At 48.1% G+C, this 27,969-nt stretch overlaps 1 protein-coding gene across 2 annotated transcripts in view; it reads left to right on the top strand.

Moving 5' to 3' along the window:
* The window catches only part of HDAC7 (histone deacetylase 7), a 220,453-nt gene that overhangs the window by 42,422 nt on the left and 150,062 nt on the right, over window positions 1–27,969 (top strand). Inside the window, exon 1 of one of the 2 annotated variants that reach the window (XM_075902094.1) lies at window positions 5,555–5,877. The exons of the other annotated variant lie outside the window; for it this stretch is intronic. Within the exon in view, the coding sequence (XP_075758209.1) occupies window positions 5,859–5,877 (19 nt within the window). The 5' untranslated portion in view covers window positions 5,555–5,858. Of the gene's footprint in view, window positions 1–5,554; window positions 5,878–27,969 lie in introns of those variants that run through there. 2 annotated transcript variants of the gene reach the window in all.

Raw genomic sequence — 27,969 nt, 5'->3', positions numbered from 1 at the left:
GCAGCCATTTCTATGCTAATGAAGTGAGGGAGATTTAAATCCCCGCTTCGTTAGCAATTGCGATACGTCTAATTTGCATCTCTTTTACGAAAAAGGGATGCAATCTAGACGTAGCCTTAGGGTATATCTCCACAACAGTGTTATTTTGGAATAACTGACATTATTCCAAAATAACATAGTCTGCGTCTTTACTGCAAGCAGTTATTCTGACATAATGTCAAAATGATGTTGAGCTGGAGGACTTCTTCCTCCGACTCCTGTAACTCTCATTTTACGAGGAGTAAGGAAAGTCAGAGGAAGAGTGCTCTTCCTCAGACTTCCTGCTGTGTAGACAGCTCCAAAAGCTGGAATAAGCTATTTCCACTGAAGCTACACAATTGACATAGGTCACATTGCGTAGCTTATTTTGGCTTTTTCCCTGCTTTGTAGATGTACATTTAGGCTGCTCACCACCTAGTCTGCTGGCTTTTGCAAATTAGGTTCCAAGATGTTAGGGAATCTAACTCAGGATTTGTACATTGTGATGTTCCTGTGAGTTTGTTTTCTAGGCACCCAAAATTTAGACACTGCAACATTCAGCATCAAAACACCCAAGTTGCTTTGTCAGTCCCGGCCAAAATGACTTTATTCTAGAACAGTGTTTCCCAAATGGTGTTCCAGAATTGAAAATAAGGGTTCTGTGAGAAAATTCCATTACAATAACATTTTATGATTTAAAAAAAATAGTATTTAATGCATATTAGTTTTTTAGCTTTCTTTTTTGTACACATTAAATGTGATTTTTGTTTTAAAATATGTGTAACTAAACTAAATATTGATCTCATGACCTTGTTTAGCATTTGTTTATTATTATCCTTATTTGTGGTCTACTTTTTCAGCTCCATATATAAGACTGTTATTAGGGGTTCCGCAAAATTCTTTTGAGTTTAAAAGGGTTCTGTAGCCAAATAAAATTGGGAAACACTGTTCTAGAATCATTACTTTGCTTTGCGAATAGTATAATTAGTCTGAAACAAAAGTGACTTCTATCCTGAATCGTGTCCACACAGAGAGCTGTTCCAGACTAGCTGTTCCACAATCATTATGTGGGCCAGTTTCTCTGCATATACAATGTTTTATAGCAGAAAAGCTTATGGGATAACTTGATTCTGGTATGTAAATAATGCTATATGGGGGAAAAATTTCTGGGTATGTCTACACTACCCTCCTAGTTCCAACTAGGAGGGTAATGTAGGCATACCGCACTTGCAAATGAAGCCCGGGATTTGAATTTCCCGGGCTTCATTTGCATAAGCAGGGAGCCGCCATTTTTAAAACCCCGCTGGTTTGAACCCTGTGCAGCGCGGCTACACGGGGCATGAACTAGGTAGTTCGAACTAGGCTTCCTAGTTCGAACTACCATTACTCCTCATTTCACGAGGAGTAACGGTAGTTCGAACTAGGAAGCCTAGTTCGAACTACCTAGTTCGTGCCCCAGGTAGTCGTGCTGCACGGGGTTTGAACCAGCGGGGTTTTAAAAATGGCGGCTCCCCGCTTATGCAAATGAAGCCCGGGAAATTCAAATCCCGGGCTTCATTTGCAAGTGCGGTATGCCTACATTACCCTCCTAGTTCGAACTAGGAGGGTAGTGTAGACATACCCTCTGATACTAGATGGCTGTTTAACAGAGGACAGAATTTTCAAAGCCTTGTAAGTCCCGTTTCAAAATGAGTGACATTAAATGAAATTTAGGCTCTTAAGGGCCAGATTTACAAAGGTATTTTGGTGCCTAGAGAAGCAGATAAGTGCCTAAGCATGAAGCAAAATGCAGGACAATGTAGCACTTTAAAGACTAACAAGATGGTTTATTAGATGATGAGCTTTCGTGGGCCAGACCCACTTCCTAAGCATGTTAGACACCTTCCTCCCATTGAAATCAACAGCCAGGAATGCCCTGTAACAAATCATTTGTGATCACTGTTTGCTTTAACTCAGCTTTGCATAGAGGTCAGAGCTGCCAGGTTTGTTTTACTGAATTTAGTGAGGCCGTTTTTTTCCTCTGGTGATACCAGCTTGAGAAAATGCGTTTCTGCTGTAGCAAGTGGCTTCCTGTTTGACTCACACCTGACACGCCAGGGCCTTGCACTCTTACAGCAACTCAATGGGGCTGTTTACAATTAGAGCGCATGGGATTCCCAGAAGGAGGCTCAGACCGGACATCCTGCAGCGAAATACCCTGGGCGTCACTGGCTAAAAATAACTGTAGCAGGCAGAACAGTCATCAAACAAACAGCAAGCGCAAGCTGCCATCCTGCTGTTTACAGCTCACACACCTCCTGGAGCACACACAGGTGACAAATAGGAGACCCAAAACGGACTGCTCTTTATGTCTCAGCTCCAGCCCTTTGGTGAGGTTCAGAGCTACAGAATGGCAACACTGAGCCCCATAGCACCGGCTAGTGAGCACTGTTTCCTCTTCCCTTACTTTTTTTTGTAATCAAAGCAAATAAAACATAGAACAACAAAAACCAAGAGTCACAAGCAATGTCCCTCTAATCTTTTCCATCCATGTGCAGAATACATTTTTGTGTGCACCAAGGCATGTATGGCTGCGCACCACCAATAAAAACAAACACCTAGCTCTGGGTGCTCTGCTAGTTAGCTGAGTGGCATCTGAATTTCTCCTAAGTGGCTGCATAAGCATACAGCTTACAGGGAACACTAATCACAATCCACCCAGTTAATGAAAACCCGAAGGGAGAAACCTACGATGGGAGACAGTGCAAACAATTGGACCCCATTGAGAAAGAAGGACTTGGCCATCTGCCCATAGCTACCATCTCTTAACCCCGAATAGTTTCGGATTCAGGGGGGCCAAGAGCTTGGGGGGACTGGCTCCATGCTCATGGCAGTGGCAGGGCCAAGGAAGGAAGGAAGAGCAGAGAGCAGCCAGCCCTCGGGCCACCTGGCCCCTAGTCAGCTCTCAGCACTGGCCCCTAGTCAGCTCTCAGCACTGCCTGGAGCACAGGGCACTCCCCTCCCCAGAACTTAGTGCTACCTAGAGTGCTCTCCAGCAGCAATGTAAAGGGCCTGGGGCTCCAGCCGATGCTGCTGCTATTGTTATACACTTATGTCAGAATAACCCTTTTGTTCAGGGGCATGGGAAATCCAACCCCTTGCCAGACGCTATTTTACTGCAGACAGGGCTTGATCAGTAGAAGAGCTCTTCTCCCAGCGATATAGCTATGGCTCCCTGTGGTACAGGATAGGGACAGCTGCCATTTTGTGATGCAGAGTTGATGCCGACTGTCACAAAGAAGATACACACAGTGATCTCTCAAAGAAACTTTAGTGGTTTGTTCTTGTTCTGTTTTCCCTTAACCTAGAATAAAACTTACTGACTGAAAGCAGAGTTCCTCTGTGTAACTGACAGGGTCCAAAGTCACCACACGTAAGCATTTCAAATCAAATGTGTAAATTTTCTTGTTTCTTGCTAGAGCCATCCTTACACCAAGGCACCTGAAAATTTGGGGCACCACTGGGTCTTAAAGTCCACCCATCTACTAATGAAGCCAATAAACAGGCATTTGCCAACCCCAAATATATACTGTCAGTTTCTGAATTTACTGTGTTAATCTACAGGACCTTAGTTAAAAATCTCTCTCTATATGAAAAGATGTTCCTGAGGGACGGCAGAGTGACATCAAGTCACTTCGCTGTCCTCTCTGCCCTCAGCCTCCTTCCTCCCTTCTTCCTCCATCGTTCCGGGTGTCCTCCCCTCTCTCCTGTCCTGGGGGGACCACAAGCCATGTGGCCTCCTCTCTCCCCCTTCCTGGGGGGGCCAAAGCTTGCACCCTACCCCACTCCTGGAGGTGCTGCAAGATGTGCATCTTCCCCCCTCCCAGGGGGCACAAGAGTCTCATGGCCTTTCCCCGCTACCCATTCCCAGGGATGCTGGGAACCATGTGGCCTTTCCTCTCTGGAGGGGGAGAAAGCCACGCAGCCTCCCCTTTCCCAGGGGGGCCACAGCCATGCATCCTCCCACCACTCCTTCCCTGGCGCTTTGGGGCGGTTGTGTGTGGGGGGGAGCTGCAAGCCACACACCCTTCCCCCACCGCCAGCCACATCACACACCACCCTGCTGAGACCTCACATCCCCAGCTTGTTCCTGCCCCCTCCCACTTGGCCAGACACCTACACCCAGCCTGCTCCTGCCCCCTCTCCCTTGGCCAGACACCTATACCCAGCCCACTCCCGCACCCTCCCCCTGGCCAGACACTTACCCCCAGAAAGAGGGGGGTTGGTGAGTGCAGTGAGTAGGGGGTGCAGCCCCCTATTTTGTTTTAAAAATATTTAATTAATGTGTTGCTGAAGATTATAAAATCATATTTCTAAAAGATTGTCATCTCCTCCAGCTGCCACTGGGCACAGGGACACCAGTTCAATAGTTCTGCTTAGGGCTGCATAAACCCTAAGGATGGCCCTGTTTCTTGTCCAGTGCACAAAGCCCTGCCAGGGGCTATTTTGGTGCTATCGCTGGAACAATACCTCAACAGCTGTCTCTTTCCATGGCCATTCAAGCAGAGGTGCATGTACCATGTGGGGGTTCAGCTGCTTTCTACTGGCTGATGTACTTGTGGAGAAATGTTCTGGCAGGAATGTTCATGGACTGCCAATTTTAGGCATATATTTGAGGGCATTTCTCAAAAGTAAGAGGTTACCAACCGAAGGGAAGGGTGGCCTTGCAGCCAAAGCTGCTGGCCTCAGCCTGGAGAGAGCTGGGTTCAGTTCCTGAATCTGCTGCAGCCTCCCTTGACGTGTGTGAGCATGTCATTAAGGCTACATCTATGCTGCTGTGCTCTTTCAGGATGCCTCTGGTATCCCAAAATAGCTATTCTGTGTCTTTTGAGCACGCCCGTTATTTCAAACTATAACGGGCTCGCTATTCCAACATCCCTGTAAACCTCATTCCACGAGGAGTAAGGGATATTTCAGAATAGCGGGTTATTTTGAATAAGTCAACAATGCCAAATTTCAAAATAAGCTATTTCAAAATTGACTCAAAATAAGCTATGCAGTTTGTGTAGCTCAAATTGAGTAGCTTATTTCAAACTATGGGTGCAGTGTGGACACACCCTGAATGTGTCTAGGCATCAGCTCCTGTTTGTGAAATGGAGATAATAATGCTTCTTTTCTCTGCCATGATAACTTAAAGAAACCGCATGTCACTGACTTGTGTGGGTGCTCAGAAGCAGACTGTTAGGTCATGGACTCTCTTTTACTGTGTATATGAAGCAGCCAGGCTCTGCTATACTGCAAATAATAAAAACACCACCTCCATTTCCTCCCTCCCCCGCTATAATACAAATAATAAAAAACACCTCCATTCCCCCCTTCCCCCAACAGTCACTTGTCTAAAACACTAACTCACTGCTCACCTTGAGTTCACACTCCTTGAATAGTCGAGTGGGAAAAGTGCTGGCAGGAGTGTTATGAAACTAGGCCATTCTCCTTGAGAATATCTGCAGAAAGATAGCCCAGACGCAGCACTCTCTGCCAGTTTGGTTTTATTTTGAAACCTGTTCGTCCCCTGCCGGGTGAGAGCATAAAATAAAAGGATGTAAGATAAAGCTACTTGTGCTAGAGAGCGAGCCAGTGGCTGAGGCAGCACAGGGTCAGGTGCTGTCATTCTGAAACTGAGCATGGAAATTACATGAGAAGAAAAAAGGTAAAGAGCAGGGCTGGTGCTTCTCACAGCTCAGTGTGCAGACCACACGAAAGGGCCGCCGTCACTGAGCAGTGTGAGATGCGCAAGGAGGAGAGAGAGACAGAAAGTCAAGGGGAGCCAGGCGGCACTATCCTCCACTTTGGCCACACAGATGAGCACAGACAACAAAGGTAATGGGAAAAGACTCCTCTCAACTCTCCTTCTGTGTATAGTCATTAACTACTTCCCTCCCCCAACACTTCCCTGGCCATCTTTTCTACAGTGACCATTGCTGTGGTATCTAATCATGGAGTCTTTTTGCAAAAACTAGCCCAAGCTGTAAGGAAGGAGCTGGAGAGCTGGGTGGGCCATTATACATGTGATGGTCTTCATGCTGTTTCTTTTGATTTTAAAACATACTTAATTTGCATGCTTATTTATTATTAATCCAGTCTCTGATGTGTGTGAAGCCGCTAAGAAACTCTACAAAGATGCTTTAATGTGCAGTGTCCCAGGGTGGGCAGGGCTCTGGGAGGAAGCGAGGTTCCGTATATATGACATAGTCTGCTGATATCTCTGTCATCATGGAAGTGCATGGAAGCCTCATCTCAGGATCATTAACTACTGTGAGTTATGTTTTGTCCTTGTGCCAAAGAGTCTTTAGGGGCTATGCTGGAGATAAGCTGATACACTGCTCTCTCCTTGACAGCATTAAACTCAGAGCTCCCAGCACAAAGACAGTGGTAGGGCACTGGACCTGAATTCTCTGAGCCTCAGTTTTCCCATCTGTAAAATCGGAATAGTGCTCCTCTTTGGAAAAGAAAAAGACTAAGTACCATTTTTATCCTGGTGTCCCCTCCTCCCCCTAGTGGTTGGAAAGAAGAGGTTTGTGTTAGTTTGCCTCACTTATTTGGGGCAAGGTTTGGCTTTGCACCCCCAGAATCAGGAAATTCAGAGGCTTGGTTGTTCTGACCATTTGTGTGCTGGCATTTCAGCGCCACCTGATCCCATAGCACATGCCGCAGCAGTGCTGGGCAGATAATGTCTGGCCAAACACAGGTTAACTCCAGGATAAAAACCAGGACTAGTGCTGACAGCAGCACACGCTCAAGTCACACAGGTTCCGAGAACAGTAGTATTAACCTTTTGCAACCTTTTGTATCAGTTGGCTTCACCAGGAAATTAAGACCATTACCGGATCATTCCTTCACTCTGTCTGCCATTCCATTTCAGACATGCCTGCTCTTCTGCCCCCCTCCCTCCCCACTTTCTCCACATTGCCTGCCTAGTACACTCTCATGCCTCCTGCTTCTTCCTATGGTTCCTTTATCCTCAAGCCCCCCTCTCCCAGTTCCCTCTTCCGCTCCTTCCCCATGACTTCTTCACTGGGCAGCATGCTGCTTTCCTGTTCCAGCTCAGGCTCCCTGCTGTGCTCTGGACTCCATCAGCCTGGGACTACCTCCCTCCTGGGACCACCCAGGCAATGAGTGCGCCTAAGTGCATCTCTGGGGACCCTGAGAGGCTTTTATATATGTGTCTTTTATATATGTGGTACTGCAAGGCAGCAAAGTTTACGAGCTATATCAGTGCCGATCTATTAACATTTAACAGGAATATAAGAATTGCCAAACTGGGAGCCATGAATAATCTTAACCCAACAGTCTGTTTCAAACAGTTGCCATTACCATCGGCTTCAGATGAAAGTGCAGAAATCCCTACAATAGGCAAAATCATCCTGCAATCCATATAAAAAATATTCTACTGTTCTCCAAACAAACAAAATGTGTTAGATTTTTACTGTGGGATCCTGCAAAACATTTTCTACAAGAGGAAACCATTTAAGGCTGTGTCTGCACTGCAGTTTCATCAGTAAGACTTTTGCTGTTCAGTGCTGTGAAAAAACATCCCCTGACCAATGTTCCCTCTAATCTTTCCATCCATGTGGGGATTTTTTCCATCCATGTGCAGATTAAATTTTTATGTGCTCCAAGGTATGTGCAAAAGTACACCACCAATAGAAACACAAAGCCTAGTGGGGGTGCTCTGCTAATCAACTAGATGGCATTTGAATCTCTCCAGAGTGGCCACACAAGTGCACAGCTTACAGGGAACACTGCCCTAGCTCAACAAAAGTACTGGTGTGGACAGCACTTTGTTAGCAAGAGGTGCTCTTACACTGACTAAGCTATTACCCCTCTCTGGATAATAGCTACACTGGATAATAGCTACACTGTGTACCTTACAGTGACACTGCTAGAGCGCAGATATGCTACTGTAAGATACGTAGTATAGACATAGCCTAAGACCCATGTTTTCACTCAGTATGGCATCCATCCATAAAGTACCTGGAAAAGCAGCTATGTAGGATGCAGTGAAAGAAAGAAAGAAAAACAACTGTTTTTACAAGCTAAGTCCAAAGATGCTGCCACCTCCCAAAAAACCTCACCTTTGGGCTCTCATCCTACCTAGGGGGTTGAAAACATGGCTGTAGCACAGGATAGTTCCTGAATCTTTAACTATGGAGTGCAAGCAAGGTCTGATATTAAAGCAGTAAATAATTCAGCACATTAGAATCAAGAGCATGAAGGTCCAGATTTACAAAGGTATTTAGGCATTGCAGCATTCAGTGTGGCAAAGTCTGATTTAGGAGAAGGAAAATGGAAAGACCACAACATCTTTAGAACCTCATGATTTTTAAGGAAGCCTAAGTGTTTTGAATATTTTATATTGGCAAAACAGTGAGGCTACATATAGATAGCAGGGCTAGTTTGGGATTTCACATCTTTAAATGCGCCCATTATTTTAAAATATATTCCAAAATAACGGGCATGCTATTCCGGCATCCCTGTAATCCTCTTTCCACAAGGGTTAAGGGACATGTGGGAATAGTACTTTATATCTCCCTCCAGCATGTTCCTTTTGCATCTGCTTACTGTGACGGACCGGGTAATTGCATACACAGACATTATACAAACACATGAACAGCATACATAGGATTATCAAATAATAAGCTTCTATTCAATACCTCACATGGCCCCCTCCTATACCATTTTTGGGGCCAACACCCCCACCTATGGGTGCATCAGGGATCTGGCTGCTCCCCTCAAGATCCAGCAACGTGACACTTACTCAGTCAGTTCTTCTTGGCATGTGACCATTAGCTCAGCAAGAGGCTATCTTTCACTGGGGATCAGTTTCGGAGGGGGAGCCGTGTTAGTCTGCAGCTTTAAAAATGAGTAATCCTGTGGCACCTTAAAGACTAACAAAAGTATATAAACTGTCAGGGTGGCCAAGGTGTGCGTGTTCGTGGGCAAAAACTCACTTTGGCACTCAAGCTCATCTGAGGAATTGGGTTTTGTCCACAAAAGCTCATGATACAATATATATATATATTTACTCGTCTCTAAGGTGCCACAGGACTACTCGTTTTTAAAAATATGTATAGTATCATGAGCTTTCGAGGGCAAAACCCAGGAAGTGACTCTACCTGGGACGGCCAGCAAATCAGAGGGTGCCCAGTGAAACATGGATAACAGAGGTGCAGTACTGTGTGACAGAGGGAGATTTGCTGGCCCACACCCCTTAAAAACAGCCAGTGTGGGATTTGTTGCTGTGCCTGGCAGGCAATATTCCCACCAAATGACCCAATAAGGGCCTGTCCTGCCTCCAGGGGTCAGCATTTGCCTACACTGCTGAAACATGCCACTGTATACCTCCCTGACCCAGTTACCCTGGGCTCATTTTGGCAGAGATGATGTGCTAATGGTGCCCCCTAGAGAGGATTTGAATGCGGCCGTTTGTGTCACTGTCTCCTACTTGCCTTAGCATCTGGTGAGGGTGTGAAGGGAAAAGTGCTCACAGTGGGCTGTGCAGGAATTGTTGAGCTCTTTCTATGGTTCATAAGTTTTCAAGGGGGAGCTCTGGCTCATGGTATTTTTATTTCTCTTCTGCAAAATGGGAATTCCAAGGAAATCAGGGAAGAAGTAGCCCTGCTTTTTAAAGCAAATGTTTCACCTTTTGGAGTGACCTCTGACCCAGCCAAGTGGCTGAGGGCCTTGCAGGGGATGCGACTGGGAAGAATTATAGAGTGTCCCAGCAAATGATGTGGTCTTGTCTAATCAGACACAGGTGCTGGGAGGGGAATGTTCTGTGCACAGTGCTGATCCCGCACATGGACCAATTCAGCCAGCAGAATAGGACAGACATGGGGGGGGAGAAAGGAAAAGGGTAAAGAAAGTTGCATGAAGGAAAGGGGAGTCCAGAGCATCTTAGCAGTGTAGAACTGGAAGGGATCTCAATGGAGTGGGGTAACCTCACATCACAGTGGAGATCAGTATGAAGAGAAAAGCACAGGAGTGCTGCCACACTGAAGCTCAGGAACATGAGAATGCTACACTTGTCTTCAGAACCAGAAAAATGACAAGCCCCTGTGAGTGATGCTCTGGGAGCCAGCAGGACTGTACAGACAATAACCCACATAGGAGGGCTTGTGAAATCCACAGTGGCAGTTGAGCCACCAAACTCTTCCAGAAATATGAGGCCAGCAAACCAAGCTCAGAGAGGAGGGAAGTTGGCCAGAGGGGGCCTAGGGACTCTGCCAGCTGGGTGGTAATGGAGCTGAGTGCCTTTACAGTTTGATAATTGAATTAAAATATCCCCTTCTCCCCCGCCACCCTGCAAACCCATTCTGTATTGAACCAAATGCTTCTGGTTTGTTTTCACATGGCTTATACCCTTTTTAATTTTAAAATAAATCTAGCTAAATTTTGAAATGAAGCATTGTTTCCAAGAAAAAGTTGATTTTTTTTTTCAGTGAGTTTGGCTGGAACTACTTGCTGACTTATTCAATTTCACAAATATTTTCAGTTAACCTGAAACTGCATTTTTTTGGACAAACTATTTGTCAAAAAAAATTGACTCGGCTCCAGTTGTAGCATAGTCTCCACCTCTACCCCTGGAGGTCCTGGCCCATCCACAATCCCCAGCCCTAAAATGCGCATATCTCATATTGCTCCCTTGTCCAACTCACCTCTTGGCCTAGTCCCAGTTCTCTTTTCTTTCTGTTTTATGCGGTTTCCTTTGTTTCATGAAAAGCTTGCTTTAAAATCAGACTAGAGTGTAATGGCTGCTCTACCCCAGTGGTTCTAAACCAGAGGTATATACACATTTGGGTGCACACAGAGGTCTTGCAGGAGGTACATCAATTTACCCAAACAGTTGTCTAGTTTTACAACAAGCTATATAAAAAGTGCTAGTGAAGTCAGTACATACTAAATTTCATACAGATAATGACTTACATTGAAACGCCAATACAATATTTCTATTCTAATTGATTTACTTTAGAATGATATTGTAAAAATGAAAAGTAAGCAATTTTATAGGCATTGTGTGACTGTGACATTTGTATATACGTGTTTGATTGTGTAAGCAAGTAGTTTTTAACTGAGGTGAAACTTGGAGTTATGCAAGACAGCCCAGACTCCTGAAAGGTTGAAAGCCACTGGTCTATATGATACAGTTAGGTTGATATAATTATGCCAGTGTCTATACTACAGCCTTACTCCCACCGATGTAAGTACCATACTGTGCTAAGCAGAAGTGAAGGTTAGCCAGTGCACCCTGGTACACTGCTCCAGCAAGAAGCCAGCTAGCTGGTGCACTTGGCGCAGTGTAAGGAGGTGATGCACTCTCAGCTGGCTCCCAGAGCTTCCTGCAGGCAGGTGAAAGGGGTTGGCTAGAGGCTCGCCCCCTCTCCCCAGCTTCCCCAGTCCCGAGTTCCCATCCTGAGATGCAATTTTGGGAGGGCGGGGAGCAGGGTTGCAATTGCACATACTGGGGCAATGCTGCTCTTCTTCCCCTTCTCCTGACTATCAGGGAGTGAAGGGAAAGTGCACAGCCTGCCGCATTCCCCTCCCTTCCAGCTACCTCGAACCCTGCTAGTGCAAGGCCGTCTGTCTGTGTGGGGAAGCTCGCTCTGAGCTGCAATGTAGAGATCACCCCAGAGACTCAGAGCTTGTGTCCAGCTCCAGACTGTTACCCCAAACTGCAGCAGCTCTTCCTGCTTTAACTCTTGCATCTTAAGCTCTGCTCCCTGCAAATAACTTGGAGTGGCACCATTGACAGGAGGGTTATATTTGGGAACCCCTCATCCTGCCCAGTGGTTGTATCAAGCTGGGCCAATCCCAGGAGAGAAGTGGTACAACCAGGGCCAGTGATCTATCTTGGGGGCTGCGCCCTAGAAGAGGAGGTGAGAATTTCATTCCATTCTGAACATAGGGCCATTAGCCCTGAAGCAGCTCTTCGGTGTTTGCAATCTGTCCGTGCTGGATTCTGGGGGAGTGAAGTCAGGCCTGGCACAGAGCAGCATGTCACTGCTAAAGCTTCCTTTTATTTCCTGGTGGCTAGAAACTGAAGCCATCAGAGTTTTCTCATGTGAAATAGAAAAACTGGATCAATTTGATGAAGAGCAAAAACCCCTCCATTTTAAGGCATGGCCATAAGCCCTCTCTGCTTCAGGGTGGCTGCTGCTTGTCTTTCTCTGCACTGAAGGCTGATCATGGAACTCGGCCATTGCTTTTCATTTAAAGGTGCAGCAAGTGTGTATGACCAAGGGGGGCACTTATTCCCGCCAACTTGCATTCAGGGGAGCCTGTGATGTGCTGGGCTCTGTTGGAGCTGGCCCCTTTGCTAGGTGAAAGAGCTATGGGTATGTCTACACTACAGCATTATTTCGTTACATAAGTTATTTCGAAATAACATGTCTACACACAAAATGCTTTTCGAAATAGCACATCCACACTGAGTGTACGCTGAATCACATTTAAGGCCGGTCAGAACCAGGTCCGGCAGGGCATCAGGTCAGGAGTTATTTTCTGTGGCTGCTGCCTGAGGCTATCTGAGGCCTGTACTTAAAGGGACGCCTTCCCCTACCCCCCGGACAGCTGGTTCTCAGGTTTCCTTGCTTGCTTGCCTACCTTGATGAGGGATAGCAAAGCATTTTGTCTCTGCGTGCTCTGGTTGCCCTCACTCGGGACACCACAGCTCTCTGCAACATGGAGCCAGAGCTGCCCCTGGGCACTCTGGTGCTTCTCATGGATGCGTTGCTGCAAGCCTGGCTGCACTTTCTGTGCCTCATTCCTCCCTCACGTCCTTCCACTTACCCCTCCCTAACCCCCCTTCCTGATGTAAAATAAAATGCACGTATTTTCATGAACACAAACTCTCTTTATTTAACAAAACTGAGGAGGGGGAATGAAACTCTGGTGAGACCGGGGAAAGGATGCGGCAGAGGGGAGAAGAGAGGGTGGAAGAGGGGAGGGGGAAACTTGGGAGGAGGAAGCTGGAAGGGGGAAGCAAGGGGAAGAAAGGGGAGGGGAAGCTCAGGGCTCAGGGTTGGGCATCTCGCTGGACCAACTTGATTTTTATGCAAACCTGCTCCTGGGGTCACATGTGGCCTTTGGTGGCCAGGCTGGCAGCTATCCTGCCATAGACGGCTGTGTTCCTCCATTTAGTGTGGAGATCATGGACGTTGGGGGCATCCCCCCAAACCTGAATAAGGTACATGATCTCCACCCTGGACCAGGAAGGTGCCCGCCTTCTCCAGGCCCTGGAAGGCTCCTGGGAGCTGGCAGACTGCTCCTGGGGAGTGGTGGAGGGCTGGCTGCCAGTGGCTTGCTGGCTCATGTTTTGGGGTCACTGGGTCAGGGCAGTGACTGCTGGCTCTGGGCTTACAGGCTTGGAGCTGGCACAGGCACTGTGGCCAGAGTCAACCCCTTTAAGGGCTTTGGGGTGGGGAGGGAGAAGAGTGTTCTTGGTTGAGGCTGGAGTGGCCACCAGGGCACCCTGGGAAAGCTGGAGGCCCCCCTATTTCATGTTTACACAGCACTTATTTCAAAATAGCTATTTCAAATTTGGTTTTATTCCTTGTAGAATGAGGTTTACCAAATTCAAGATAAGCGCTCCGCTATTTCAAATTAATTTCGAAATAGCGGTTTGGCTGTGTAGACGCTAGTAAAGTTATTTCAAAATGACAGCTGTTATTTCGAAATAACTTTGTTGTGTAGATGTACCCTCTGGGGCTGGTCATGTAGAAATCTGCTCTCCTTATTCAAAACCACACTCAGTACATCTCCAGCACTTTGCAGCCCTTTATCCCTCCACTGGCGGTGGGAGAATATATTAGCTCTTTTCACAGATGTGGAAAGTGAGACAGAGTGATTTTCCCAAGAGGCAGAAGTGAGATTTGAAGTCAGCAGTTCCAGGTGAGTAGCCTTTCTCCCCATAGCTGTCTTGCCAGGATAAGGACAAACTGGCCTGCTTTAATATTGGGTGTCACAGTCTTTAGGAGCCCAACCTGGGATATCCTGGATCTGTTTCTCAGAGATGCTGTGCTCCCTTAGATCCCACTAACTTCAGTTGGAATTGTGGCTATTCAGCAGTAGGCCTGAAGTGAGTCTGGGCTGCTTTTGCGCATTGAAGCCCCTAGTGTTCTGTATTTGGGTTTATAGTCCCTAATGATGTCTTTGGGACGGATTCCAGTACACATGCATAGAAAAGAAATGGAATGTTTCAAAGATCGCTGTGGATGTGAGTGAGGAATGTCTCCGCAGTCCTGCCCCTTAAGCAGCTCTGAGGAGGCAAGGGAGACACAGACGTCCCCAGGTATCTTTCTGTTTGTGGCCATGGGCACTGTCAGCCAGTGTCTCTCCATTGATGTCACCCTGGATATGTATACACTAGCTCATTAATTCAAGCTAGGTAGGCAAATCAGGCAACCGGAGTTGCAAATGAAGCCCAGGATTTAAATATCCCGGGCTTTATTTGCATGTTTCCATCCGGTCGCCATTTTTAAATCCCCTTAGTTCGAACGAACTGCCCGTGGCTACACGCGGCAGTTTAAAGTTAATCCGAACTAAGTCCTTGAGGAGTAACAGTTAATCCGAACTAAGGACTTAGTTTGGATTAACTTTAAACTGCCACGTGTAGCCGCGGGCAGGTCGTTCGAACTAAGGGGGATTTAAAAATGGCAGCCAGATGGGAACATGCAAACTCTTGTCTGCTACTGCAATTTCAATGCTCTTCTGCTTCTGAAATGTAGGGCTTCTTCTGATAGTCATGCGAGACAAGGTCAGCCAATCAACAGGCCAGTGTGTGATGTCAATCTGCATTTGGGTTGTGTGTGGGAGGAAGAGTGGTGCCCAAATTGACCTCATTTGGAGGCTTAGGCATGCAAGTGTAACTTATCTGGTCAGTGAGTCGTCTGTCCCTCTCTAGCAGCCAGTCACTGAAGTGATGAGTCTGCTACTGCCCCTGTTAATGGGCAACTCCTTTCACTGCGGCTTGTGCTGAAGGTCTCAGGGGATTTAGGTTACTGAAAAACTGTGCAGGGACTAGCTGCAACAGGACTGTCAGACCAGGCCCCGCTGTTGTTTTTCTTTCTCATATTCATTTTAAAATGAGCACTATGGGCTGATCTATATATATATATATATATATAGGCACTGGTTGCTTCCTCCCTATTGTGGCTGTTTAAGCACTAGGGTATTTATTTAGTGCCTGTGGGCAGAACCTGGTAACTGAGACTTCCTGACACTTTCATTGAGTTGCATGAGGCTGTTCTGCTCAGCCACATGCTTTCTTTCAGGTCCCCAGACAGAGGTCTCCAGCCATGTTGCCTGTTACACAAGTCTCTGATGACATTGGTTTTTAAGGCAAGTAATATTGATAAATGCAGATCTACAGGCAATTGCGTGCAACTCAGCAAGTTTGACAGGTGCGTACTAAGAAGCATCTTGGAGTTAATGGAGCTGCGTTTATGGCAGGTTTTTCTTGCTTTCACCAAACGAAGTGTTTTAGGAGCAGCAACTGTTAACTACATTAGCCTCAAGAACATTTTAGCAGGTGGATCCTACTCTAGACTATCTTGTCATAGACTGGGACGGGAAGAATTGACCAGGGCATAAGGAGGGGAAGTCATCCTTTGTGGTTGGTGACCACATGACGTGAATGATCTGGACTAGGAGGCAAGACTCCTGGGTTCTTTTCCCATATCTGAGAAAACCAGGGATGATGTGGTGGCATGAAATGCAGCACAGGCCAGCTGTCCTGGGAGCTACATAGGGTCCCTTGTGAACTCATAGGGTATGTCTACACTGCAAGGGTATTTCAAAATCAGTTATTTCTGAATCCTAACTCCTGAAATAACTATTTCAAACTAGCACATCTACATTACAGTGAAGCCTTGAAATGAGTGTGAGGCAGGCTCTCCTAATGTGGATGCGCTACCTCAACTTAGAGCCCCAGGAGGCACTGAGGATTAATTACTTTGAATGGCCCTGGGGAGGAGCTATTTTGAAATAGCAGCAGTGGAGTGTTCAAAATAGCAATTTCGAAATAGCAATTTCAAAATAAGCATTATTCCTCATGAAATGAGGGTCTATTATTTCAAAATAAGAAGCCCATTATTTTGAAATAATTTCAAATTAAGGACTTGTTGTGTAGATGCTCACCTTGTTATTTCAAAATAATGCTGTGATATAAACATGCCCGTGCAGAAGTGGTTTCAGGGGTGACCCCTGGGGGGCAGGAGGAGTCACACTCCCCTCCCCATGCTGTGTGTGGTTGGTAAGGGGCCAGAAACCAGCAGCGCCAGAGTCTCTCCTCTTCCAGCCATATTGCCTGGTTGTTGCACTTTCCCAGGCAGCAACAGAGGGACAGAGTCTCCTCTGCCATGTAGTGGGATGTAGAGGGGCAGGGATGGAGCAGGCAGCATCAATCTCTCAAGTCACAGGCAGCCTCTGGGATGTTGTTGGCTGCCGGGTGCAGTATAGCGGGACAGACATCCCCCACCCCAGGTAACGAAAGATGAGGAAGGGATGGGATGGATTGGAAAAAAGATGACTAAAGAGGGATATGATAGAATTCTATCAAATTATGATAGAAAGTAAATAAGGAAGTGTTCTTAATGTCATCCCATAACACAGGACCTATGGGTCACCAGTAGAAATTAATAGGTGTAGATTTAAAACAATCAAAAGGAAATATTTTTTCACACAGCTGTTCTTACGTTCCTACTCAACCCGTGGAACTCTTTGCTAGTGGATATTGTGCAAGCCAAGACTATAACCAGGTTCAAAACAGAGCTAGATAAAGTCATGGAGGATAGGCCCATCAATGGCAGGATGGGGAGGGATGGTGTCCCTAGCCTCTGTTTGTTAGAAGCTGGGAGTGAGTGATGGGATGGATCACTGTTCTGTTCATTCCTTCTGGGACATAGGCCACTGTCCCTCTCCTGACATTGGCCACAGTCTTAACACAGGATAATGGTTCTCTCTGGCAGCAGATGACAAATGAGGAGCAATGTTCTCAAGTTGCAGTGGGGGAGGTCTAGGTTGGATATTAGGAAAAACTATTTCCCTAGCAGGCTGGAGAAGCACTGGGATGGGTTTTCTAGGGAGGTGGTGGAATCTCCATCCCTTGGGGTGTTTACGTCTCGGCTTAACAAAAGCCTGGCTGGGATGATTTAGTTGGGGTCGGTCTTGCTTTGAGCAGGGGGCTGGGGGATGAGTCCTGAGATCTCCTCCAGCCAAAGGATTCGATGAAAGGATGGGGATGTGTGCAGAAATATCAACAAAAGAAGAGCTGAATCTCAAATACCTGATTTCCTGTCTCCCACTTCAGTGTGCCACTCCCCAGGGCTTTCTGTGGGCTTTGCTCTTGCAGTCCTTTTGCCCAAGAGAGCGTTAACAGAGAGAAGTGGGCCAGGACCATCTGCTGAGTACAGGGACTGCAGGACAATGGTAATGTCACCACTGCACTTTCTGTCCCCTCCAGTTCTCTTAACCTTCTCTGCCTCCCACAAGGGGGGGGAAGCATTTGGCTTCCTCTCTTATGGGACCCTTAGGGGACAGCCACCCAGCAGCAGGAACAGAGAAGGCTTTAGTCCAGTATGCAGTTTCTGAATTGTTTGCAGGTCAGCGATAGCAGAAGGAAAGTGCTAAAGGCAACACAATACCCACAGATTAGTCTAGAGGGTGGTGGGCTTGAGGGGCATTTGTAGCCACAAGGTAAATGTTAACAGGAGAAATACCTCATACGGCCAATCTCTGGTGTCCTGGGCAGGCTTGAAATCTGAAATCTAAACATACTGCTGACCAATCCGTTTTTTTTTAAAGGAATTATTTCCAGAAGTTGCTTAAAGCTGAGCAGCATGTTGCTGATCTTAGGAAATGGACAATATGCCTCAGGTGGCATGTGACCGGGATTCATCATCCTCTACGCTACAGAGTTTTTACGCTACAGAGTTTTTGCGGAAAAACAGCTATTTTTCTGCAAAAACTCACAGAGCGTCCACACCTCAAGCCATTTTTGTGCAAGAGAATCGAAAGAACTTGGGGTATGTCTACACTACCCCGCTAGTTCGAACTAGCGGGGTAATGTATGCATACCGCACTTGCTAATGAAGCCCGGGATTTGAATTTCCCGGGCTTCATTAGCATAAGCGGGGAGCCGCCATTTTTAAATCCCCGCTGCTTCGAACCCCGTGTAGCGCGGCTACACGGGGCTCGAACTAGGTAGTTCGGACTAGGGTCCTATTCCGAACTACCGTTACTCCTCGTGAAACGAGGTGTACCGGTAGTTCGGAATAGGCACCCTAGTCCGAACTACCTAGTTCGAGCCCCGTGTAGCCGTGCTACACGGGGTTCGAAGCAGCGGGGATTTAAAAATGGCGGCTCCCCACTTATGCTAATGAAGCCCGGGAAATTCAAATCCCGGGCTTCATTAGCAAGTGCGGTATGCCTACATTACCCTCCTAGTTCGAACTAGGAGGGTAGTGTAGACATACCCAGAGGGATTTTTGTGCAGTTGGTATTCATCTTTCTAGGAGGAAGAAGCCTTTTTGTGAAAGAGTTCTTTTACAAAAAGCCGTGTGTGGACGGGGAAAAGAGGGGTTTTGTGTAAAAAGTGGAAAGAGGAAAAAGCACAGGTGCTCTGGTGGCCATTCTATGCATACCAATCAGTACTTACTTTCAAGATGCTCTCAGTCTAGATGCTCTCATTCACAAAAACAATCGCTTTTTCGATGCGCTTTTGCAGTGTGGATGTGCTCTTGTGCAAGAAGTTTTTGCAGAAGATCTCTTCCGATAAAAGCTTCTTGTGCAAGAAGCCTGCAGTCTAGACGTAGTCCCACCAGTGTGGCCTGCTGGTTGTATCATTAGCTTTTCTGGCTTGGTCTGGGTATTACAAGGGGTGCGACGTGAATGAGAGCTGCTTTATTTGCTGCAGAGGATGACAGCTCCTCTGGGATGATTCTGCTGCAGCTTGGGCTCAGGTCCCAGCTATCCTTTTGGAATTCTGAAGGCCAGTGGACTCAGCCTTTGAGGGAAGGATTTATAGCACTGCAGACGCCAAACTGCCTGGCAGCTCCCAATGGTAGGAGCACACAATCCCCAGAGGCTGCTAGAGACTTTTGTTCTTCCTAGGTTTGTTTTTGTTTATGAAAAAATTGCCGGCAATTATTTCTTTATCTCGACGCAAACCCTCTTGGTATTTGAAAAGGAAATAAACAATTTCCAGTCACTCAGATGGTGACATTTTCAACATATCCTCTGCTCTTGCACAGGGTCTTTCCAGGAAGTCATTCCATCTGAGTTTCTGTGATTAGAGTAACAAGCAATGGGTCTGTGGAGGATTATGGATGTGGACATTGAAGGCTTTTGGTGCAGATTCCCCGCACTGCCGCTGCTGTCCAGAGTGCACAGCGTTCCTTATTACATGGGGCTTGGTGAGAAATACTCAAGAATCCACAGAAATGACCCATTTAAAATGGGTTGTGGCTTGTTGGGCAAGCGGCTCAAGTAAGGAGCTCACTTCATAGTCTGATCTCACAGCTCTCCCTGGTACCCAAGGCTCCAGGAAGAGGGTTTGCTAGTGCTGCTGGGGCTGTAGATTCAGGATGCATTGGAGATGGGAGCCTTGACAACTGCGTCTGCAGTCACCAGGGGGAGCTCAGTGCAGGGATCTAGAAGTGGCCTATTAAAGAGGAGGCCAATTTTCAACTTGTAGTTTAGTCAGCTTCAAAAGCTCAGCCTCAAAGCAGCTCCAGGTCCTTCCTCAGCCCATTGTTGTGGTTTTACAATCACATTTTCCTGTTTTAAAACAAAATGTTTTTCTCTCCCTGTGACTGTCTGAAAGACCTACACAAGCTGGAGGGGAAGCTGCCTCTAGAAGGGAAAGAGTGAGTCTGACTCTACCCAGGGGCTGCTAAGTGTGCAGTAAACAGACTGATCAAATATTTTTTTCCTCTAACCAGTTTGGGGTTATGTTGTCTGAGGACTTGCTTGTAACAATAATAGGTGAAAACATTCCAGACAGAAGTGTGATTCTTTTTTTTAAAACTTAATGGTTCCTCTTTAATGTAACTGCGGTTTCAGGGTGAGCCAAAGGAGTGACAAGTATTTTTGTAGGTCCTAGTAAAATAGTGTCTATTAAAAATGCTTTTGAGTGGCATTTAATTTAAAAACCACAAACCCAGCTAATCTGAGCTCTTGGGGAAAACACTATGGGTGTGTCTAGACTGGCAAGATTTTGCGCAAAAAAAAACTTGCCAGCTGTCTACACTGGCCGCTTGAATTTGTGCAAGAGCACTGACTTTGTAATGTAAGAATTCAGTGCTTCTTGTGCAAATACTTTGATGCTCACGCTCAGGGATCAGCCCTTTTGCACAAGAATACTTGCGCAAGAGGGCCAGTGTAGACAGGCACCTTAATTTTTTGCTCAAGAAAGCCCGATGGCTAAAATGGCCATCGGAGCTTTCTTGCACAAAAACACTTTTTGCGCAAAAGCATCCATGCCAATCTAGATGCTCTTTTGCGGAAATACTTTTAACGGAAAAACTTTTCTTTTAAAAGTATTTCCGCAAAATCATGCCAGTCTAGACGCAACCTATGGCTGGTCCTGGTACTGTTAGTGTTGCTGACATTTTGGACCTAAGAATCTTGAAAGTAACCTTTATCTTTGGTAGAATCTTAAGCTTTGGTTTTACAGCTTAATCCACAGAGAGGATTGTGCCTGCACATCATGCAGGATCAGGGCTCTGGAAAGATGAGATAGAAAGTTCTATTATGGGAAAATCTATACAGTTTATCTGTGCAAGATTATATTCTGTTGCCTAGTGTCTGAGTCTCTAGTCACTGGCCCCACCGGGCCTTACAGGGCTACTCTCCTGTCCGCTGCCACGAATGCTGCTCCCATTGCCTGGGACAGTGGGCAGTGGAGGAGGGGAAGGGGGACTCAGGTCCGCCCTCTCTCCAAGTCCAGACCCAGGGCCCTAAGGTCGAGGGGAAGCCATGCCTGGCTATTCCTGTGTTGTGGTCTCCCCATCTCCACCCCAGGATCTGCCAATGTTATTTCTCGGTCCCCCTCCATTCCCTAGGAGTCTGCCTCTTGACCCCACCGTTTTAAGGCTGGTGCAAATCCACACCCACTCGGTGTGTGGGTTACACAAGCTGCCCTGTGTAGGAGGACAGGGTGGAGCAACCCCAATGCCAAGGGCTACGATTTTAGGTATGCTGCGATCATCTGTATCGTGTGGTGGAGCCTAGAGAGGGCCTGGGGGAAGAGAGACAGTTACTGGTCCCAGGCCGGTATCAGAGGCGGGTCCTAGAATTGGCCCACGCCAGTCCGTGGGCGGGTCACCGTGGGCAAGAAAAAACTCAGCAGCGGTTAGCCGTGGAGCCTTGACGGTGGGGCAGGACCCAGCGATCCATTCAAATGTACAATCCATCAAAGGGCACTCTCTCCTGAAGTGTCCTTCTTGACCACAGTGTAACAAACTCCCCTCGCCAGACCCCCCATTTTTTACTCGGTTCTTTGCTCGGCGTTCCTCTCTCTCCTTTGTCCTCCGGCGCGAGATGGGGGTTCATTGGGGTTCTCCATACTGGGGCCAACCTTCTTCCTTCCCTGCCATGGATGCTCCGCTCTTTCCTCCTTCAGCTCTGCTCCAGGAGCCACGTCTGTGGTAGGAAGGGGTCCTTGGTGCACCCAGGCCTGCGGGGTCTTTCCGCTTCGTTCAAGGTGGCAGCACGGTGCTGACGCACCCACCTTTGGCCTTCTGGCAGCAAAACCTGTACAAACTGCTCCAGTACAATCTTGTCCGCAATCTGGACACCCATCTTGGACTCTGGATCTAGCCACCCCCAGAGTCTCTACACCAGCAACCGCGGTCTCTCCCCTGCCGAAAATGCTGTCGGTAGGTTTCCAGGGTCACCCCAAGCTGATCGAGAATCACCTGTTTTTCCTTAAAATAATGTAAGCAATCTCTTGCCGACAAACTTCTGTAGGCTAACTGGGGGGGCCCAATGGGTATGGTGCTAGGAGGGTGGCCCAGTGCTCCTCCCCTTCAAAGCTGCCGCTGCCGCCCGTTCAAACGTTACCAAAAAGGCTTTGGGATCATCTTCGGGTCCCAGCTTCAATAAATGAATCGGCAGCTTGTGGCCGGGCCCAAGGTCCTCCTCCCCTCCCAAGGCTGTATCATCAGATGCATGGCCCTGTCTGGCTATTTGTTGCTGGTCCATGATCTCCTGCACCAGCTGCCGCTGCTGTTCCTAGTACTGGCTCACCAGTTGCTGCACCAGTTGAGTCTGCTGCTGTTGCTGCTGGTACTGGTTCTCCGTTAACCTCTCCTGCAGCCTGTTGACCTCCATGGCTATGGTACCAGGGCTGGACTGTGGGGTGGGTGAGCCGGGCAGCTGCCTGGGGCGCCAACCGATGTGGGGCACCTAATGGCAGCTGTAAGGGGTGTGTGGCGTCCCTTATAGCTGCTATCAGGCACCACGCACCCGGCTCCTGCAGCACCAGCCCCGCGGTGCTGGCCAGCAGCGCCCTTCTCCCCACAGCCGCAGGGCCCTGCATAGCCTGGCACACTCGCCAGCAGAGCTGGCTGGGCCAGGCTGGGCAGTGCATGTGCCATGCGCCCGCACTGGGCTGCGTGCCAGCAGCCATCACCAGCCCGCGCATGTGCCATGTGCCCTGGGGGTGGGCCCATCTCCCGCAGCGCCAGCCCCACGGTGCTGGCCAGCAGCGCCCTTCTCCCCACAGCCGCGGAGCCCTGCACAGCCCACTGTGTGCACCAGCAGTGGGCCTGGCTGGGCAGCGCATGCACCATGAACCCCAGGGATGGCGCCACATGCCCGGGGCCCAGGGCACCAAAATGTCTTGGCCCGGCCCTGTATGGTACTAACGTCTTCCCCTCTGGAATTAAATATCTCATGAATCAAACATGAAACAGAACACCCCAAAAAGAAAAACCCAGGTCCCCTTAGTTCAGGGGTGGATCATTATTTACCCACATTCTCCACCACATGTGAAAGGTCTCAACTATGGCCGTGTCCAGACTCAGGGGTTTTTTCGGGAAAAGTAGCCTTTTCCCGAAAAAACTTCCCCTGCGTCCAGACTCAAGCCGCGTTCTTTCGAAATTATTTCGAAAGAACGCGGCTTTTCTTTCGATGGCGGTAAACCTCGTTTCACGAGGAAGAACGCCTTCCTTCGAAAGTTCCTCTTTCGAAAGAAGGCGTTCTTCAATGTAAAGAGGCCGTCTTCGAAAGAGAGCATCCAGACCCGCTGGGTGCTCTCTTTCGAAAAAGCGGATTTCTCTTTCGAAAGATCCGCCTGCAGTCTAGACGCGATCTTTTGAAAGAGGCTCTTTCGAAAGAAGCCTGCAGTCTAGACATAGCCTATCTGAGCCTCTAGCTACAGGCCCTGCCGGGCCTTACAGGGCTACTTTCCTGTCCGCCGCCACAAATGCTGCTCCCATTGCCTGGGACAGTGGGCAGTGGAGGAGGGGAAGGGGAGCTCGGGCCTGCCCTCTCTCCGAGTCCTGACCCAGGGCCCTACGGTCGAGGGGGAGCCGTGCCTCCCCTCTGTGACCTGACTGCTGGGGCGTTGCCCCTTAAGTCACCAGTCCACAGGCTTACCTCCCTAGCCCTGCCCTGGGCTGCTTCCTCCCCCTCTTGGCTCACCAGGCTCCAACTCCACTGGACGTTCTACCCTGGAGTTCTGGACTCACCACACCTCTGTGATCTTTGGCCCCCGAGACTCTGCCTGTCCTACTCCTTCTTTCAGTCCTCCCCTTCTCCACCTATTCTCTGCCTCTCCTCCCACGTCTTTGTCGTCCCCCTGTATCTCCTCTAACCTCCTTTTTATCCCCCTGGCCTTTGCCCTGGGCCATCCTGTGGCATCCCCGCTGACATCACCCTGCCCGCAGCCCATGGGGGACGTACCGCGCCATCCACCCATGCCTCCCTGGGCAGCCCCAAATGCCCCGGCTATGTCAGCTGGGGCGGCGTCTGGTTGCCCAGCAACACCGGGCGAGACGGCCCCTTGCGTGGAGCTGCTGACACCCACGTCTCCCCTGTCAGCCCCAAGCACGCTGGCTCCGTTAGCTGGGGCGGCGTGTGTTTGCCTGGCAACCCCAGGTAGGCCGGCCCTTTATGCAGCACCACCAGCACATGCGCCGTTCTGCTGCTTCGGCTCAGCCGCGCGGGATGATGGCTTACACCCTGCATTGCTCTGCCACTCGTCCCCCGTAAGGAGGGAAGGGTTGCAAGTGCAGGGCTCTGCCGCCCCGTCACAAGGCCTTCACGTCTCAATTTGAATTCTGAATGGCTTTTATGTAAGTGCTTAATTTTACTTTAGCACATTTGTGTGTGTTTGTTTTTTAATACACAACAGTCAGCTGGAGGTGCTTACTCAGGTCTGGGGCATACCACAGATACATCATTTCTGTTTTATTTTGTTATTGTTATAATAAATCAAAGAGGATGGTTCCTATTTTGCTATATTTTTATGCATTGTAATTGAAAAATTCATCTGGCAAAATCTTGGTGCACAATGAAACATCTGCTGCCCTGATGTTTGCTGTTCAGTATGAACAGCCTCTAGCAGCTACTCCCCCAAGCACCTTCCTTGCTGCTTATCTCAGTCTTTACATGGACCCCAATGGCTGCATTATCGGAGCCTGGTGAGCTTATGAAAAGTCACAATATACCTTGCTCCCACTGCACGTGGGCACCAGCCACTTAGTGATTAGTAGAGTGATGCCTCAGCTTGTTCCGATGGAGCTTGAAGCTGGATGGCACCATGCTGCTGAGCTGACATTAGCTCTCTCCCATGTTGTGGAGAGTTAGACCGGTTAACCTGCTAAGAGACTGCATGCTGCAGGAATTGGGCTGAGGATCACACAAGGAGTGTGTGATCACTCCTTTGAGTCAGTACTGGCTTCATGCCCCAGCCTGTTGCCATGGGGCATCATGCAGCAGGAAATGGTGGGAACCTCTGTAGAGCAGTGGTTCTCAAACTGTGGTTCCTGGACCTACTATGTCTAAGGCAAGTGGTTCTCCATCAGGGGAGTGTGCACCTTGGGAGGAGGAAGGGGGGCTTCCAAGGGGTACATTGAAGTAATTGCCTCATTTTAGAACAGTCTACATGAAAAGTACTAGCCAAGTCACGTCAAACTAAAATGTCATACAATTACTTGTTTATGCTGCTCTATGGACTGCACACCAACATGCAAGTGCAATATTTATATCCCTATTTCTGTGATAATGATATGGTGAAAATGAGAAAGCCAGCCATTGGTAGTAACAGTGCGCTGTTTAGTATTTGTATATTTCATTTTGTAAGCAGGGAGTTTTTAAGTGAGATGAAACTTGGGGGTACACCAGACAAATCAGACTCCTGAAAGGGGAACAGTAGTCTGGGAAGAGAGCCATAGACATAGTGGAATTCTGTTCACTCTGGTTTCAGTTTACGCAGACTGAATGGGCCCCTACCTCCATTCAAAACTTCTTAGGGGCCCACACATGAGGCTGAGAACCACTGCTGTGCAGAGTGCCTTTCCTTCAGACTTGGCGCTAGCCCGAATGCCCCGACAGCTGAGGGAGGAGCTGTGCTGACTGTGGTAGGCTGGGTGCTCTGTGAGGGGCATGCTCTTCTCACAGTCAGCACAGGTCCAGCACTCCAGGGCAGTGCTAGGAGAGTTGGTATAGTCTGGAATGAGGCCTGCTCTGGACTCCAGTAGCCTCTGCTGCCAGTTCCCATCGTTCCCTAGGCCCATGAACCCTATGTTATCCGAATGCTGCTGTCACAGAGAGGGCTACCCAAATCCCCACTCTGAAGCAATAGAGCAACTTTCCCAACCCAGCTGGCTGAGACTTGCTCAATGCAGGGTGTGATTCGCTGCTCCGGCTCTTCCCATATCACACATCAGCAATAAAATGCATCAAACACTTCTGTGCCCATGTCAGAACGACTCAGCCTGCCTCCCACTTGTCTGCAGATCAGCCAGCCCCACCACTGCTTGGGAAAGGAAAACCATGGATTGGGAATGGATCATGAACCACCCCTGAGACCTGACTCCAATCCAAACCATCAAATCCTATCTGCAGAGAAAGGGGGAGCTCTCAGACCCCCAAGAGAAAGGGAGAGATGCTGCCTGAGGAAATTATATGAACCAATTCCTGGCTGTGCTCCCTGCTGTCCTACCCCTCCCCGCCCCTCGCCTCTCCCATTGACAATTGCAACAGGTCTCAGTATGTGTGTAATGGTCCTGCCTTGCAACAAGGGCCATGGTGCTGTGCTTCCTCCCTTATCAGAGGATGGGGACAGTCTTGGTTCCTCAACATTCCAAATTACAGCCTGTTTTGTGAAGATAATTGGCAAAAGCAACAGACGAGGCTTCTCTCTCCTAGGCCCAGTTGCAATGGGTTGCAGCCTTTCAAGGTTTCAGACCCCTCAGACCTAGCAGGGATAAAAAACGGGGGCGTACATGATTTTCCTCCTGACAAATAACTGATTGAGTGGCCAGCAACAAGCGTTGAGTGGAGCCCCCGTTATCTCTCATATCCGGCTCAGTTCTGTGACTCGCACAGACACAAGGCTAGAGTTTGGAGTAGTCAAAAGCCATGGACAGTGAACACAAGCAGATCATTAGGAAAAACTATTTCCCTAGGAGGGTGGTGAAGTACTGGAACAGTTTCCCTAGGGAGGTGATGGAATCTCCATATCTAGAGGTGCTCAAAGACCCAGCTTGACAAAGCCCTGGCTGGGATGATTTAGTTGGGGTTGGTCCTGCTTTGGGCAAGGGATTGGACTTGATGACTCCTGAGGTCTCTTCCAGCCCTATGGTTCTAGGAGTCTGTGATTTGGACAGGAGCAGAGGACACGAATCATGATCCACTCTTGATTGCAGTGCCTCAAATGTCCATCAGAGGAGACTTGCTATCTTGGCCATTTTCAAGAGTGTCTGGTGGGATATTATATTACTGTGCTGAGAAGCAGCTTCCTTCTCTGTGGCCAGATGTTTTATTCTGTGTGTGTGATGCAGGTGATAGTGGGAATGTTCAGCATTAGCCACAAGCCTCTAGTGACCTATGCTGGGCAGAAGCAAAAGGCAACTTTCAGCAATTGGTAAGGCAGCCAAATCTGAACAGACATCCCGCTGAACTATGCCACCAGCAGATTTAAAGCTCTTACTGCAAATCAAAGAGGGTCTAAAGTGTCTCCAGATAGTCAGGTCATTTTTAGAATAAGATCCATGAGAACTTTAATATTTGTCAGTAGCATCTAGAGCCCTAGTTTGAGATTAGGCACTACACAGATCCTCACACAGGGTGTTTCCAAAAAGAGACAGGGTACATCTATACTGCAATGCTATTTTGGGATACCAGAGGTATCCCAAAATAGCTACCCAGTGTCTTTTGAATGTGTCCTCTAATGCAAAATATAGCAGATGCACTATTTCAGCATCCCTGTAAACCTTGTTGCACAAGGGATACGGGATGTCTCAAAATAGTATTTTATTTCGAAATTTGACACTGTGCAGATGTGCCAAATTTCGAAATAGCCTATTAAGAAAAAGAATAGAAATAAGATATGCAATTTGCATAGCACACATTGCATATCTTATTTCGAGCTAAGGGTGCAGTGTAGATGCACCTCTAGATACTTTCATGGAGGATAAGTCCATCAATGGCTATAGGCTAGGATGGTGTCCCTGTTGGTAAGAGGCTGGGAATGGGGGTGACGGTGGAATCACTTGATAATTCTGTTCATTCCCACTGGGCTAGATGGACCTTTGGTCTGACTCAGTCTGGCCCTTCTTTATGTTCCTATCTACACAGCAGTTGGGAGGCAAATTCCCAGTGCAGGTAGATATACATGTGTAAGCGGGGGAATGATCCCGCTATTGTGGGGAACTTTCCTGGCTTCTATTCACCCCGGTGAAA

Source organism: Pelodiscus sinensis, chromosome 19 (assembly GCF_049634645.1).
Source record: "Pelodiscus sinensis isolate JC-2024 chromosome 19, ASM4963464v1, whole genome shotgun sequence".
Lineage (NCBI taxonomy): Eukaryota > Metazoa > Chordata > Testudines > Trionychidae > Pelodiscus > Pelodiscus sinensis.
The sequence above is the reverse complement of the archived record's forward strand: the minus strand, read 5'-3'. Positions and strand labels throughout refer to the sequence as shown.